We start from the raw sequence: 17,247 nt of genomic DNA, 5'->3' as shown, positions 1-17,247 counted from the left end.
CACACGTAAATTGTCAATATAATGTAATTTGGATATAGTGAAATAATTTGCGACATTATTCGCAATTTCTCTTAATTCTAGTGGTGTTAAATCCATTTCGTCAGACGTTATTAACGAATTTAATGCGTAATTATAAATTATTTCAAAATTCGAAACGTACGATTTAAATTCAAATTCCGTAAACTGTCAATTTTCGTAACAGTTACACCAATTACCAAGATATAATACAAAAGCCACTGGGATGTATAATCTGAATTTTTCATTGAATTTCGACAATATATTTCACAAAACTTGAGTGAAATAGAGAAAATATCGTCTAATAATCGTTGCAGAAGGCAATTCCAACACTCACGAGTTCGAAAACTCTGTCCTTCATCTCTCGTCTTCGAATTTCGCATTAGTGTTGGAATAGGAGCCCATTCTGCAATTTGTTTCAGAAATCAGAATATACTATTACATTTGTTGACAGAATTTCCCTATTAAAGGAGCAACACATTTGCGATTTTTGTGCTAAAAATTACAATTTTCTTTGAAATTTTATTTTTCACCTTATTTTGAAGTCTTGCTATAGAAAAAAGGTTGTATTGTACACGAGGATGAAATCGCATTATCTTTCTGATCCTGATATCACAACGCTGAAAGTAACTCTCAAAGATAAGCTACTATGATGAATGTTTTTTTTATGACAACCGATTTTTATTCAAAATTTCTTGCAATTTTGTGTTTCTTTTTCCGAGTACGATTCTATAAGTTATCAGGAAATAATAAATAGTCGAAAAACGATTATCATCAATGAACCATCCCTATTATTTTCACATTCCATCCCAAGCGAGACCACGTATTCATAACCTCTCTCATCCCGGCTTCAAACTCCATCTTTCAAACCCCCCAAATTATGAAAAATGATCGTTTAAAATTTCAAATGACGCCAAGGATCCCCGTCGATAAATAGAACCAGCGCGTGTTAAAAGATACAGGGGCATCGACGTAAAAATATGATGTGGAATCTAAAATACGCGATCAAATTCTGTGCTCCCCATGGAAGCCCATAAATCTCCTCATTTGACGAAGGCAACAAGGAAACAGAGGAGCATGAGAATAATAAAACTTGTATAAATAAATATGTCGTAACGTTCGGATATACAATATATGGCACTTACGTGATTATGCCAGATGGTTTTATTGCTCGGAGATCCGTTTGTAATCCTAATATGCCGAATATGTTATTGGGAATGCATGATTTTTAGTTTTATTGGGGTTATGAAAATTTCAGTCCCATATATCATAATCTGCCGGTTTTTCCAGGGCTCTTTACGTGGATCCTTTTTTTTGTTGTTGATGTTACGCCATATGAAACAAGAATGCCTGAATCACTGAACGTGACTTCGTAAAGATTCGTGGTCATATAATTTTTGTAATGTAGATTAAAACTTAATTTGGCCTTCGAAACTTCTTCGTCTGAGATAATCAAGGAAAATATAGGATGACATGAAAACCATATCATTTTGAAAAATTTTTTCAAGGAAGAGAAAAAGGCATATACTGGGGGTTATCCATGTCATGGTTCGGATTTCTGAGCCCTGTTTAATGATGTCTTGAGGCCTATACTTCTTCGAAATGTCGGTTGACCAACAAAATTGCTGTTGTGAGAGACGGTGTTGAACAAGATCAAAATCTATCAATTCCTCGACGAGCACAACATTTGGTCCTCTCTTACGGCACGCTATAGTGTACTTTACATCTGGAATTGCATCTCCATCCTTATAAGATTCAGTTGATGCAAGAACTGAAGCCACCTGATCATGGAATGCGTAGAACATATGCCGATTGGATGCTTGAAAAACGATTTTTCGCATCATCAAATTGTCTTCAGCAAAGAAGCACATTTTTCAACAGGTGACTGTATGGACAAGCAAAATTGTTACATATGGGCAGTGATAATCCTCATGTAACTGCTAAGAGAACATCACATCTACAGAAATTCAGTTTAAGGTGTGCAATTTGGTCTAGTGGAGTGATTGGCCAGTATTTCTTTGAAAATGAAGAAATTGTTACTCAAACCATGAATTCTACTGGCAATAGCCAAATGATTAATAATTTTTTTTTTTGGCCTGAACAATAGAAGCCAGCCGCTCATTTGTGGTTTCAATAGGCAGACCCAATAGACTATTAGGGCAACAATCAACGTCACCACGTAGGCAGCTATAGCTACCTACGTGACATCCGAGTCCAGGATAATAACTACATAGGTGTACAACTTTGCTTCCGCAGTTTTTTTCCGAAATTCGAGGATTTATTGGAAAAAACTAGGTATACATTTATGATTCAAAGTATTGGTCATCGGTGGCCACTACTTTTTCCCATCTTTCAGGCAGCGTAAGAATCCCGCGTTGAAATCATTTTTTGAAGCGATCCACGAATCGATACAAATTTACTTCTTCATAAGACCGTAAGTGCTGGTCAGCCAGGTCGTGTGTCATTGATCGAAACAAATAATTGTCTGAGGTAGCAACGTTTGGAGAATGGTGAGGTAGGACTTCCCATTTCAACGTTTCCAAGTATGTCTTGGCTACTTTCGTAACACGGGGTCTAGCATTGTCATGCTGTGAAATCACTTTATCATGTCTATCGTTGTATTGCGGCTGTTTGTCTCCAATGCTCGGCTCAAACGCATTAATTACGTTCTATATCGATCGCCTTTGATTGTTTCAGTCGGTTTTAACCACTGAGCTGGTCCCACCAAATACTGAGCATTAGCTTGGAACCGTGAATATTCGGTTTGGTCATCGTCGTGGAAGCTTGGCCCGGATATCACAATGCGATGCAAAAATCCTTTCCGTCTTTGCCTTGCAAGCAGCTGTTCACAAGCATACAAACGCTATTCAACATCTCTCGGCTTAAACTCGCACGGCACCCAATTTCCATGTTTTTGAATCATCCGCATGACTTTCTGGCAATTTGAATGGCTTGTTGCGTCACTCCCAATGATCTTGCCAATTCTTGTTGCGTTTGACACGAGTCTTAACCAAGTTATGCCTCCAATTCTGCATCTGCTGGTCTTCGATGTCAAAATTACCGTTCTTGAAGCGTTGGAACCACTCTCGACACGTTCTTTCACTAATGAAGGCCTCACCATAGGTATTGGAGATAATTCGATGAGCCTCAGCTGCATATATCTTCATATTGAACATATACCTAATATCCATGGACCGAGTGTCACGTGATTTTTCAGAAGATCGTAGAGGGGAAAGCATTAGAAAGAGAAGAACTCATGAGTTCCCTTGATACGAACAGAGATGCTACCGTGGGCCATCTGTCAAGAATCTAAAAGCAATAAAATAGGCGATTTATTACTCTGAGGTAGTCAAATGTCAAAATCATATGAAAACAAATCTAGACATGATGTTTATACGTTATGGAATTAAATCAAATGTACATACTTTTCTCATATATTTCATTTCGAACAGCTTAATTCAATGATAAAAAAAAATATATATGATCATGTCATATGTGAATCAGGAAAATTGAGAAATTTCAAACTATATTTCTTACTGAGATTGTGGAGATGGAACAGGATTTAATTTACAATGGCAATGAGATGAAAAAGATTTTTTTTTCAGGAATCAACAAAACTTATTGGCTATAATGTGGAAATAAGTAATAAAGGTCATTTCTATCAACTTAGGTGTTTTGAGTTGAAATTCTGAAAGTCTTTTCTTCTCACAAAATAAATCTAGTTCCAAATTTTGACTGAAAATGTCTCTTCTTCTCACTAGATTCTCCCAAAATAAAAGCCCACTGCCTTGAAAGCAAAATTCGGAAGCTAATATTCACTATCACTTTCGTTAAATTCAAATTTCAAATAACCTTTGGGAGAGGTTATATTGTTCTCTTTCTCTAACGCAATAAATCAAGAGAGTTGACAAACAGCCCACTAGATGTTCCATCTTATTCGTTCTACCGACTTCTCTCTCTAACGCGACGTCCAAGGATATTAGGTCTATGATATTGAAGTAGAAAATTAAAACCTCCCGCAAATGACGAGAATTTGGTTCGTTAGCTGACATGTTTGATCGAGAACTTTATGATCCAGACTAAAATCATAATTGGTTACAAATAAAGACAATATTTATGGACGTATCCCTCAAGAAGAAGCGCTTACCATAAACCGTATGTCCACCAATATTTTCTTTGTTTGTAATCTATTTCCTTCATTATCCCTTTCATATAATTAATACCTTCATCCGAAACCTCTCGAAGTAGCAGGTACCCTAAATATTAGTAGCAACATTCGTTCGGCCGTCTAGACTCCATCTCAACTTACAACATAAGGGATAACTATCCTAGTCCAGTTCGATCCTCCACCCAAACACCGACCCAAACTCGATAATTCCACGTAGTGGAAATTCAGCCGGTCGAAACGACTCTTTCATATTTCTTTTTCACGTTATTACTCGCGCCGTAAAAGGAAACGACGGGTCTCACTCTTTCAACTAAACCGTGAACTAAAACTTTCCATAAAAATTAGAGCTGCACAGCCCAGGGTTAACGATGCGTGTGAAGCATAGTCCTGCAGAGTTCCTGCGGGACCGAAATTTTGATGGTTCTATATTACGAAACGTCAAACATTAACAGCTCTTATTTGCATTAACTGTTTCCATTCACGATGAAATTAAGTTGGAAAGTTTGAATTTGGAATGAAAGAAAGGTAATTGCTTCAATTAGTCTGACGTTGATTATGCAGTGTTTCTAACGCTGCTACGGTCGGTGCGAGAACTTTGGCTTGTCACTTAATGAAATTATGGGATTCGTCATTCGAATCTGTGTAATCTGCTCTGCCATATTCAATTCCACGCCTATGGGATAATATAGAATGAAATAACATAAGAGTAAGAGTTTGTATATCCTAATAGGCCATTTGACATCATTTGAATCATTGAAGTTCTCCCCATACAGTTATCATCACAATCACAATAGGCATGAATTATTCGAGTTTTCAGACCTTTTTTACATACTCAATAAATCATTTTCTTGACAATTTAAGTGATGTTTAATCTCATAGGCGATCATTCCATTTGCAAAAGGTTTCATTTTTCGATGAATGTCTAGAGGGGTTCATACCACGCGAAATTCTCTAGATTTGCTAAGTTCACTTAGTACTCTTCCCTCAGCATGAGATACCAACACTTTTCAGGATCAGTGAAGCAATCTCAACCGTTTCTCTGATTTACCCTCCTTTTATACCACATGCAAGAAATCCAATACGGTTGAGCACTAACTGTTGACTGCTCTCTCGTCTTTCACAGATTTTCTTTTTGTATAAGGACTGGAATTTTACTGACTACGCCTCTACTTTAATTTATCCGATTGCCTACTGTTGTCTAATTGGGAGACATGCAGTAGGAACGACACTTTTTTCTTCTATTTGGTTCTTTGAAAGAGGTATTTCCTTTTATCTCTTATTCTCATTTTGATTTGTAGTATCTTTCTTAATTCCTTATTGTCATGGTCTTTCAGCGTCTCTATTGTCTTTTATCTTCGTTCATTAACTATTTCCTCAATAGTTTCAATTTTTAATTCTTCTCTGATTTGTTGGTTGTTTATATACCATGCGGCGCTAACCGCTGTTCTGATTATTGAATTTAGTGTACTTTGCAATTGATCTTTATTATTGTCTTCCGTATTATACCAAGTTAGTCCTTCATACGTAATGCTTGGCATTTGCACTATTTTTATTATCTTCATTTTGTTTTTTAAAGAAAGTTTACTTTTTGGTTTGAGCAGCGGGCACAGTTTCCCGTGCCTTGCGTTTTTCTTCTATCATCGTGTTAAAGTTCATTTTTTCATGTAGAATTACTCCCAGATATTCTGCTTCCTTTTTCCATTCTATCGTCTGATTTTCTATTTTCACGTTTCCTGCTTTCTCTTTCTTTACTGTTGTTCCTCCAAAGTAGATTGCAACTGTTTTCGATATATTCACTTGGAATCTCCATTTCTTGAAGTATTCCATCAGTGCTCTCTCACCTCATTACGCCATGCTTATCTAATTTTTTCTCCTCCATCCAGACCCTCAGCATCTCCCCGGTAGCGGGAGAACTACTAAGTATCACTCATTGTCCAAAAAAAGCTATCACCATACCGCACACAAAATATTTCTTTGTTCCTGCAAATTAAGGTGGTTTTTTGCAAGGGAATATTCTCGAACCTTGGGTGTTTTGCACGTGGTACTTTCATGGCAGTAATGTGGTACGCATTATATTCGTTTTCTAGCCTTCTCATCCTTAATAAATACCATGTGTCAATGGCCTAGTTGCTGAAACGCGTTAATTTGAATAAAAAAAATACATAAACCTAAATGAATGAATTAATGAAGTTTTGAAACAGAAATTGGTTCCATTGTGAATCAATTGAAAACGACATGCCTTCGATACTAAAGAATTAATAAAACATCTCTTAAGATTTGGGTACTTACAACAGAATTGGTTCTATTCTAAACCTATTGAATACGTCATGTCGCCGACGCTTTAAGGAACTAATAGAAATAGGTCTAAGAAAAATAGGAGGATCAGAACACCCCCACAGAGGAACTTCCCTGGTAGAGACCAGAGGACCCAACCTCAGAGGAAATATTCTTCCAAGCATATTGAAACTTGATATGTGATAACTTTTTAAAGGGACAATAATAAGGATCCTAAATACGGACTTTCCGCAAATACGAACTCCTCAAAATTAATAATGATGAAAACCTCATCTCGCTAGCGTAAAATAGCTCACTTATTTTTGACGGCTGAAACGGTATAGACCCATCTTAACTTAAACTTTTTAAATTATTTTAAACGCAGAACTTGCTGCCAAATGAAACTGCTGCGTCATGTGGCGTTTTGTAAATACGCATTATACGTACTTACATATGTAGAAATATTTGAATTTCGAAATACACAGAAAATTTACAGAAATAATAATATATTATTTTTTTGTTTCAGAGTCATTGCAATGAGTACACCCCGAAGGTTTGCGGTATTGAGACCTCATCAGCTTCAAGGAGTTCTTCAATATCCATGGTCATATCACTATTGATCACACTATCACATTTTCTGCGATAAATCACCAAATATTTGTGATATAGACACTTTTATATTCTGTAAATTAATATGAAATGTAAAAGTTGTATAGAAAGTCTGCAATTTTCTCGATTTTGTTTCGTGCAGTATTCATTTAAATTTAAATTAAATAATTACCCTTATACACGAATACTGCACGAGTGAAAATCGAGGGAATTGCGTTACCAATCGAAATATCTCTTTACTTCGATTCAAAAGACTGATGGTACATGTGACAGTGTTTTTCCTTAGAATTTGGGTAGGAATCTCATAGGTTAAGCGAGTCGGAGCAATAATGAAATATTGGTTTCTGAGGTTATGTGCAATCAGGCAGTAGCTTGTCAAGTTCATATCAGCATTGCTAATTCACGAATAGATTCTTCTTGTGATACTTTAAGTCAGACATATGCTAAAGAGAAGCTATTGCTATTCGTAATATTTATTATTGTTTCTTAGACCTATTCAATTTTAGGTTCCAAGATCATCCATCTTACATCCATATTCATCCTAGATAGAACCTGTTATTTTGTCCCCTTCCATTTCTTCATCATATTCTCATTCCACCACAATCTGAGTCAGAAATTTATAGTTTTTGCATGATACGATAACACGAGGACTTTTATTGAGCTCTGAACGGACTATAATCAAGGAGGAGGTTCACCAAACCTCTCACGGAACAATCTAATCAGATGTAATATGCTAATTCCTCTTCAAATACGAAAGAATTGAAGGTATACCAGCATATTTCTCAGCAATTATTCCAATATAAACATGTAACATGCAAAATCCCAATTTATTTGTGGAAAAAGAGCTGGCCTCAACACATGAATTGGGATTTTGTTTTGTTAATTGTCGGTTATTCGTATTTCTGTATTTTACGAGGTAGAAGATTTGCTAATCTACTGCAATCAAAATCTCGTGATGTTCCACGAATGAAATTTTAAAGCCATAAATGAAAGAAATTTCTTTTTCTACACGTTTATTCCAATCTCAACTGTTTCATCTATAAAATTGTCATGAATTTCTTGTTTCCCATCATTTTAAATTAATTTATTTCGTCACAGAAACTCTCTTGTAAGTGTTAAAAATGTTCATTTCTGTATCTACGTAACAGACCCGTAGACGAAATTATCACTTCATTTTTCATAATGAAAATCCTATAAAAATTGTATTGTATAAATGCATTGTTGTAAATTGCTCAGCACTCTGATGTCATATCCTTGAAAAATTATAACAAATTATAAGTGAAGCAAAATCATCACATCCTACATATCAATTTTCATAATTTTCTGTGAATCCATATCTGGAGATTAGGCCGTAGATAATACTCATAATCATTGTGGTATGTAGTTCAGATCAAATCTAAATTTCTATAGCTGTAGTTCAATGGAGAAGAGAATTGTTAAAGCTGTACATACTGATAAAAAATAAATTATTGAAGTTATTAAACTCTTATTTTTAATTATCCTATTTTAAATTAATCAACCTTTTGATGGACTGTTTGTTTTATTCTGTTAACATTGAATACAGAGATAACAGTTAATCTTTAAATGCAATAGTTACATTCTGTTTTTTCAGTGTGACAATACAAAACCACTGTTCTATACTTATTTCAACTATTGTAATTTTTACTTCTATTCCTATAAGTTTCCTTTTCAAATTTATCAATGAACTTATAACAATGGTTGTTAAAATGATCATAAGTCAGATGGATAAGGTGACATTACAAATGTATGGTCCATGTTCAATATGTGGAAAATATTATCAAACTCTTAAACACATTATCTTAATGGTTCCTGTTTCTTATAATTGAATACGTTATGTTGTCCGATTCACTAAAATTGAATTGGAATTAAAAAAGTTAAAGTATTTCCAATTGGATTTTAGTGCATAACTGAAAATACTTTTTTAAATAATACATTTTGTGGATGATGATTGGTCTACATGAGCAAATTGAAAAAGAAATCAAATTTAAGAGAGCGAGAATGAAAAAAACACAATTTTGAAAAATGATCTTGCAATATATTAAAAATTAAACAACATTTATTTAGCTATATGGCACAATGTGGTGGAAAAACGCAAAAATTTGACAAAACTTGTGGATTAAAGCTTATTAGAATTTTTCAAGACGAAGCAATTTGGATCCAGTAAAGATAAAATGAATCATACATGCTGTCAAAAGAATTATCAATCATAACAAACAAAAAATATTGAAATGAATTCGATTCATGAGATATCCCAAATGTCTATAGATATTTTCAACATGAAAAATGATGATTAACTCTCAAAATAGTAATATTCCACCATATTGTTTTCGATTGAATAATTAAAAGTAGGTATTTGTTTTTTTTTCTGAGCTGATGTAGGATACATAAAAAGTGTTTACCCAAATCCTTATTTTTTGGGAGGTCTTGAACATTGAGATAAACACTCGAAGAGAATGAGATGTTATTATACTGTTATTACAGTATTTTACATTTGATTTTGTATTCTCCCTACATAGGTAAGCTCAGAAGAATCAGGATAGAAAAAGCATAATAACTTTCAAGATTTTTTTATAGAGGTTTTGAAGGAGGCTATGCATATGCAATTGATGAAAGAAGAAAAAAGTTAAAAGTATTGTAACAAATTTCAGTTTTCAAATGTTTGGGACTCTACTCATGAATTCATTAAAAATTGAAAGCAAAACAACTTCATTTCTGCAAAATTCATTTTCAAACCATGACCTATGAAAATATGTATACTATTAGTATGGTATCAGAAAACCATTAGCATTTTTTCTTTGATGGATTCATAATAATCAATGGGCGCATTTCGAATTCAAAAATATTCAGAATATTGTTTGAAACATGTCTTCAAAAATTGAAAAAGAAAATTTTGATATATTGTCGTATAATTCAAAAAAAAGGCTGAATTGGATTTTGAATATTCTCAACAATTTTATGCTGGTTGATTCTAGATGGAAATATACAAGAATTCAAATATATTTTACGATTTTTTAAAGATCATTCTTCTATGTTCGGAATAGTAGTTACTCAGAATCATCGTGAATTAAATCAAAAAATTAGCTTTAAATTCCTCAGTAAAGAAAATACAATTTTCCTACTTCTCTGCATCGGGAGGAATAGGCGTATTTATTAACAATTGACACGTAAAACCATCAATAGACATTCATAATAAATTGTTTTTGATACAACATTCCAATAAATCTATTTCAGTTACAGTAGTGAGTATGATTGTTTTATCCAATAATCGTTTATATTTTTCATTGATCTTTTTGAATTATTAATAAATTGTATTTTTCAGGATGATACTATTAAGGTTTAGAAATACTTGTATGGCTCCAGAAGAAACAAATTTTTTTATTCACACAAACTGTGCCACTCTTGTCTCTGCTCCATTGGATTCGAGATAGCAATGTTCCATTGGTCAAGAGCTTTACCCCTTGCGAACATGTATGATCCCAAGACACATTTTCCAATCAATTTATCTGAAAGAACAAATAAAATCAATGCAAGAGAACAAAAAATACATGAATAGTAGATAGAATCAGAATAAGATAGAAAATCAAAATTACGTTTCAGATAAAAAGGAAGATTTTATTCATTCACTTTCTTTCATGGTCTCAAACGTTGAAGAATTCGTGATCAAATTCAATTCTGTTCATTCTAACATAAACAAAAGAAAATAGATTGGAGTTGTAATAAGTAGATAATATAATACAATCCTGAAGCTACAAATATTTGAATCACTAGAAATATTCGAATTGAAGAAATACGAAATTGAAATTGGAAAATAAGATTTTTCACAGATTATGCTCAAACTCCTCGTGAGTAGTTATAGACAGTTTTGCCCACGTAGCGAAAATATTCGAATTGAAGAAATACGAAATTGAAATTGGAAAATAAGATTTTTCACAGATTATGCTCAAACTCCTCGTGAGTAGTTATAGACAGTTTTGCCCACGTAGCGAAAATATTCGAATTGAAGAAATACGAAATTGAAATTGGAAAATAAGATTTTTCACAGATTATGCTCAAATTCCTCGTGAATAGTTATAGACAGTTTTGCCCACGTACCGAAAATATCGTTAATTTCTTCAAGTTTTTTTGAACGATTGACTTATTATGCATCCTTGGTACTAAATAAATGTCTTCTACAAGGGAGTTTTAAACTCTTCTTCTTCAATCTATAAATTCTGGGACTGACGCAATACCACTTTTTTTCTCGTTAGTGGTTAGTACCAAGTTTCAAAAGATTAACGTTAAAATTTAGGAACAATTAGAGCTAGGTCTGGATCGGGATATTGAAGGTTTAGTGACGCTACATTTGTTGTTATTGGAAAAATGGATGAAAACGAATTTCATCTTCAGACATTGTTCCTTGTCACAAATCGATGAGAACCATTGTCAAATTGAACGAACTGCTCTTTTAACTGCTTGATTATTGGATTTTAGTGGATTTCGAAAGGATGAAAGAAATTTGGCTCTAATGAAGTCAAAGACGCATCTAGAAAGATGTTTCTGTAGGAACAGAAAAGTATTGAAAGGATACATGATCTATCACTCTTGACTGTATTGACGAATAAAGTAAAATTCTCAAGGAAACATTTGTTTTTACTTTTACTTACTACAGGTAAGAAAAAATGTATGCATCTAGAGTTAGACGATATGTAATCGATGTGAAATTTATATTATGTACATTTAAAATACACATTTTTCGCTATAGATTAGGTCGAAATACGAAACAAATTCTGATAGTGAAAATTGTTACGTTTGAAGAATTCGATGAAAATAATTTTTTAAGAGTTGAAAAATTACTCTTTCAGTAAGATGCTACGTACGTAATCAAGATTGTTTATTATATACATTGTGAAGGACGTAAAATTGTTGATATTAAGATTAAGGTTAACAACCTGTAAACAAAAGAAAATGATTTTGTCTCATACTGCACACAATAGTAGGTAGGTTCAATATTAAGGTAGGTACTTCTGAATGGCAGTAACGACTTCTATCAATGCATTCAGCATTTCTCTTCACCCATAAAAACGTCATTATATCACTGCGTTATTTGCATGGTTAAAATTAGAATTATGTAATGAGGAGAGTTCCGATTTCCTGGACTGACTTTCTCTCCAACCTACACCAGTTACCTATATTGGCTGACTGTGATCATCGGAGTGTACCTTCAATGCTCTCATAATCTGCGAGTGCAGAGGTTAACAGAGGTCATCCGAAGGATTTCAGAAACGAATTTATTAACTTTTAGGGCGTTTCACATATTCTAACAGGCGAACTTTGAAATTGTGGAGATGGGCTGAGAAAAATTACTAAGGACCTCAGTATCAGAATATGAATTTTTGCATCCTGATCTGAATGAACGCCCCCAGATTTTTGAACAAAAAACGCTGCATAGGGCCCAAAAAAGGACGGAAAAATGTTGGTTTTCAACCAATTCGGATGTAAACTTTTCCGCTGAATCCAAATCTGCAATAAAAAAGATGGGTTTGCATTTGAAATTTCAAAGTTGGGCCTCATATCTCGTATAAGACCCTTTTGGGTCCAAAATCTGATAGGCCCATTCGATTTCCAGGCGAAATTATTAAAGACCCTAGTTTTTCTACCTGTGCGCGAAATAAATTCACCGTTTCCAGACCTTTGAACCACCCTGTATAACAGATGTACATAGCTAACAGAGAAAAATAAAGGAAAAACCATGCGACAACTATTCATTAACAATCAAAGTTTATGAAAGCTCAGGAAAAATTTCAAATAAGCACTTTATTTTCGGATTAGTTTCCTTATTTTGCTCTTGAGTTCATCACATATTTCCAAGGATTCTCGAGGAAAATATGATATTCAAAAAAGTTATAAACTACATTGTCTAAATTGAAGCCTCGATTGGCAAAAATTTGTTGGCTTATTGTTTTTGACAATAGTGCCGTGGTTTATTTAGACGATTTCCACTTCTTCACAATTTTCAGGTATCCAGTTTCCTTGGACATTATTTGAAGACTGCGGGTTTGAGGTGACACAGATAATCCACAAAGGATCAAATATGGACAATGCAAGGTCTACTGAAGCAGTTAGTTCTAGGAGACCACCAGGCTTACTTATGACTGGAATAAGGTGCTTTCTTAGGCATATTGCACCAAATCACTTCCCAACTCTCCCCTTTGCATTATGTCAAATTTGCAAGAACAGTAATATGCATCGAGCATTTCATGCACCAAACTACTTTGCAACTTGACTTTCCACTTCGCTTTTTTCAATTCTAAATGCTTTTCGTGGAACGTAATTAATTATAAAAGCACCAAGTCTAAAGTTGTAAAGTAGTTTGATCAAGGAAGTCCGTGAATCATGCTATTCGCCAAATTCCTCAACTCAGTGATCGCAAAAAAATCTGCTGCATGTAAGAATGCCGATCAGAGTTTAATATAACGTTGACACTACGTTCTTCGAATAAGTACAACACACGAAATTGTGACTTTTGGTCTGTGGGCTGTCAGTGCTCCAGTAACAGCAGTTTCACTCATTAACACTACTCGTTAATAAAGAATATGGAATTTATTAAACGATAGCATGGCAGCTAGCAGTCAACACGCCATCTTCAGTTCGATGGTCAATCACAATCTTGTATTGGATGATCTCTCATGAACGAGACCAATCTCACCCCTCTTCCACAGTTCACCACCTCCATTTATTTAGAATATATACTAACTGACAGAGGAACTGCAACACCCAGAAGTTTAAATTTGAATTTGGAGAAAAAAATTGTGTAAACAATTTTTGTTACCTACGAAATATTGTAGTCGTTTTTTGCAGGTTTTTTAAATTTTACAACTAACTGTTCAAGGAGATTCAAAGTCGATGTTAAGTTGTCGTTAAAATGCCTAGAGCACGTGTACGCGGAATTTATCGCCCGCTAAGTGAATTTGAAAGAGGTCGAATCATTGGCCGATAACAGCACGAAAACAAATCCAAATACTGTTATCAGATGTTGTCGAGCGTGGTTTGATAATGCCCAAAATCGAAGAAGAGTAGGCACCGGACGTCGAAGGAGCACAAATGAAGCTCAAGATCGACTTCTAAGACTCATGGCCATTAGAAACCGATTTGCGACAACTTGATCTTTGGCTGATGAGTGGTTAGGAAAACAAGTCCATCCTGTAACTCCGTACGGTTTACCGCCGGATAAGTTCTTTCGGACTGCAGCATTATCGACCCCATCTTGTGTTACCTCTGATGGTTGAGCATCGCCGGCAACGATTACAGTGGTGCAGAGAATGTCAACATTGAAATGTGGAATGGCATCAAGGCGTCTTTTCTGATGAATATCGATTCTCCTTGGATGCACATGATGGCCGAATAAGGGTTAGACGACGTCGGGGAGAAAGACGTGAACCTCAGTTTGATGTTGAGCGTCATGTATACCAGACAGTAGGCGTTATGGTATGGGGTGCTATAGCACATTCAAGTAGGTCACCTTTAGTCTTTATTCGAGGTGTATTATCTTCAAAAAATAGTGGAGCCATATGTTCTCTCTTACCTTAACCGGCTCGAGAATCCAATATTTTAGCAAGATAATTCTTGACCTCATGTTGCCATGTTGTTGAACTTTTTCGAAGTGACCTATGTGAATCTTTTGCCATGGCCGCCCAGATCTCCCGATCTTACGCCCATAGAACATGATTGGGACATCATGGGTAGAAGGCTTGGAAATTTAACTAAGCCCCCACGGACATTGGCGGCTTTGAGACATGAAGTACAGGTAGTTTGGAATAGAATCCCTCAAGAAAATATAGACCATCTTATTGCATCAATGCCGAGAAGTGTATAGATAATTGCGGTGGACAAATACATTATTAACACATTTATTGAAAAAAAGTGAACCCTTCGTTTTTTCCCCCAAATTTCAATTATATGCTCTTTGCTATCTATGTTTTACAAAAAAAATTAAAATTCAAACAGCTCTTTCTGGGTGTTGCAGTTTCTTTGTCAGTTAGTATATTTAGCCTAAACACACTCTGGATCTAATTCCAAGCAACATATTAATCGAACTCTAAACCCATGCAACACGAAACATATTCACGACACAAAAGCATCTAAAACATCAATTGAAACAAAAAGTAGCTCAAGCATCCCTAATTGCAACACGTACCCCTACCATAACCAGAAGTAGCTTGAAAAACGTGAAAAGCCAAACTGCTGATGTCCACCTGAGTCGGAGCTAATTTGAAATTGAACCCCTCAGCAAAAGTGACCTCTCCGTCCCTGGATGGTCTGGCGATCCTTGTCCTTTTCTCTTTCACACCCCGGTAGTTCTGGTTCAGGGTAATCCTGACGTAGGCTTCGTGTTTATCACCCTGAAACTATGGAAAGCATTGTAAAAAGGAAGCTGTGTTTAAATTTTTAGTTGTGAAGATTTTCTGACAGGTAATTTGTTAAAAGATTTTTCCTTTATCTTTAACTGGTATTCACTGTGTTTAGTTGCCTATAGACTATAAAAATATTTTGTATTATTTGTCATCAGCAGCATCAATCAGCAGAATGATAGCCATGGAACTTAATGTTCTGCAAGCGTAATACAAGTGCATATGGATTAGAACTTGAAAATTAAGAATTTTGAAGGAAAAAAATGGTTTGACTGCTTATTATACATCATCGATCTAATTTTTGAACTGTCTATGATACAAACAATTGTCAAGAGGTGGGTATGAACATGATAATAATTTGGTGAAATATCAGGAGAATGTGGTGAGTTTCCTAGCTTAGCTTAAATATTTTTAATCTGATTTACGTCGAAAGTGTAAATTAATGTTTATTTCGAGGCAACATTTTTTCAACTGATTTACTCCTGACAAATTAGTGCAGAATATCTACAGGAGCATCTCATTCCTAGGACTCTATAGGGTCCTAGCAGATTCAGTATGAAAAAATATTAAACAAATGATGTAATTCCTTCAGCCTCTACCATTCTAAATAATTCAATTATTGCACCATTAAATATGATCGATTTCCAATATGTTGCGACTTGAGCGGCGGGGTTTCGAATCAACTACTCAATTTAAGTTATATAGGTAATTCTTGTGGGTTTGAGTTATATACGAGAATCAACTCTATTATACACAGGCTCGCCATGAAAAGTGACACCTCTCCTCCTTATGAAATAAAATACTATTATAACATATAAAAGATTTGAAACCCGTAAGGATCAGTTCAGAAAGTCTTGAAACTTGCCATCGTGATGGGAGAGTGAATTTGTCAATCGAAAATAAGGAGATAAAAATCTCAATCTCTTCGTGAATCGATTGTTGCATTGTAATTATTCAGTTGTGTTCATTACCTATAAAAACTGCCGGAATGTTTTACAATGAAAAAAAAATGTATATTATGCGTATAATATGTTACCATCGAACTAACCTCTGTTGTCACTACGATTAATTCTCCATTACAAGCTATTGTCCTTGATCTATTCATAGTTATTTATGTGGAACTGATGGGTCGAGGTAAGCTAAATGATTCGAATGATAAAAAATTAAATGTGCACAACGAGAATAAGTTATTAGTTTCAGAAAACAAAGTTGTTTTCAAAAAGAAATTAATTTGATTTGGACTCGTTCAAAATAATTGCCACGGAAAAAATTAATCTATTGCATCAAAAAACTGGAATTGCAACAATTCATAAGCATATACTTCGCGGAAAAAGACAAGTTTGGATATTAATTCAGAAAAATAATATAAACATAATAATTATGATAGATGAGATTGATAAATATCAGCAGTTTTTGAAAGAGTTGACTGTTTATATAATTTCGCAGGTGCAGGATTAAAAGAAAATAGTATTTATATTTCATTAGGAGTCGAGAAAAAGCCTTTATTGTCGTTTAATGAACGATATTTTCATTATATCTACCTGAAAAGTAAAGATTGTTGAGAAAAATTCATTTTTAAGGAGTCAAGAACAAAAACATGTATTTCCAATTTCATTTATTTGAATATTTATAGTAGAATTGGTTTTATAATAAATAGCTACTTCATCAACTGTAGTTGATAAAGTCGAAGGTGCTACTATATTAGTAGAAACATATTTTTTTTTCTGTAGCTAATGTTGAAATGTTGTTACAGCAACTCTTTTGAGTATATGA

General features: G+C 34.4%; 2 protein-coding genes across 3 annotated transcripts in view; one reads left to right on the top strand and one right to left on the bottom strand.

Annotated features, from left to right (window-relative positions):
- Positions 1-8,549, top strand: part of LOC123682979 — a 120,767-nt gene extending 112,218 nt beyond the window's left edge. The window contains exon 6 of the mRNA XM_045621839.1: positions 6,984-8,549. Within this exon, the coding sequence (XP_045477795.1) occupies positions 6,984-7,103 (120 nt within the window). The 3' untranslated portion in view covers positions 7,104-8,549. The remainder of the gene's footprint in view (positions 1-6,983) is intronic.
- Positions 7,355-17,247, bottom strand: part of LOC123682977 (synaptotagmin-15-like) — a 187,664-nt gene continuing 177,771 nt past the window's right edge. Inside the window, exons 9-10 of one of the 2 annotated variants that reach the window (XM_045621836.1) lie at positions 15,261-15,471; positions 7,355-10,590 (exon numbers count right to left, since the gene is read on the bottom strand). In XM_045621836.1, coding sequence (XP_045477792.1) covers positions 10,463-10,590; positions 15,261-15,471 — 339 coding nt within the window. In that variant the 3' untranslated portion in view covers positions 7,355-10,462. The remainder of the gene's footprint in view (positions 10,591-15,260; positions 15,472-17,247) is intronic. The other variant, XM_045621837.1, reaches the window with a different exon arrangement.

Source organism: Harmonia axyridis, chromosome 6, assembly GCF_914767665.1.
Source record: "Harmonia axyridis chromosome 6, icHarAxyr1.1, whole genome shotgun sequence".
NCBI lineage: Eukaryota > Metazoa > Arthropoda > Insecta > Coleoptera > Coccinellidae > Harmonia > Harmonia axyridis.
The sequence above is the reverse complement of the archived record's forward strand: the minus strand, read 5'-3'. Positions and strand labels throughout refer to the sequence as shown.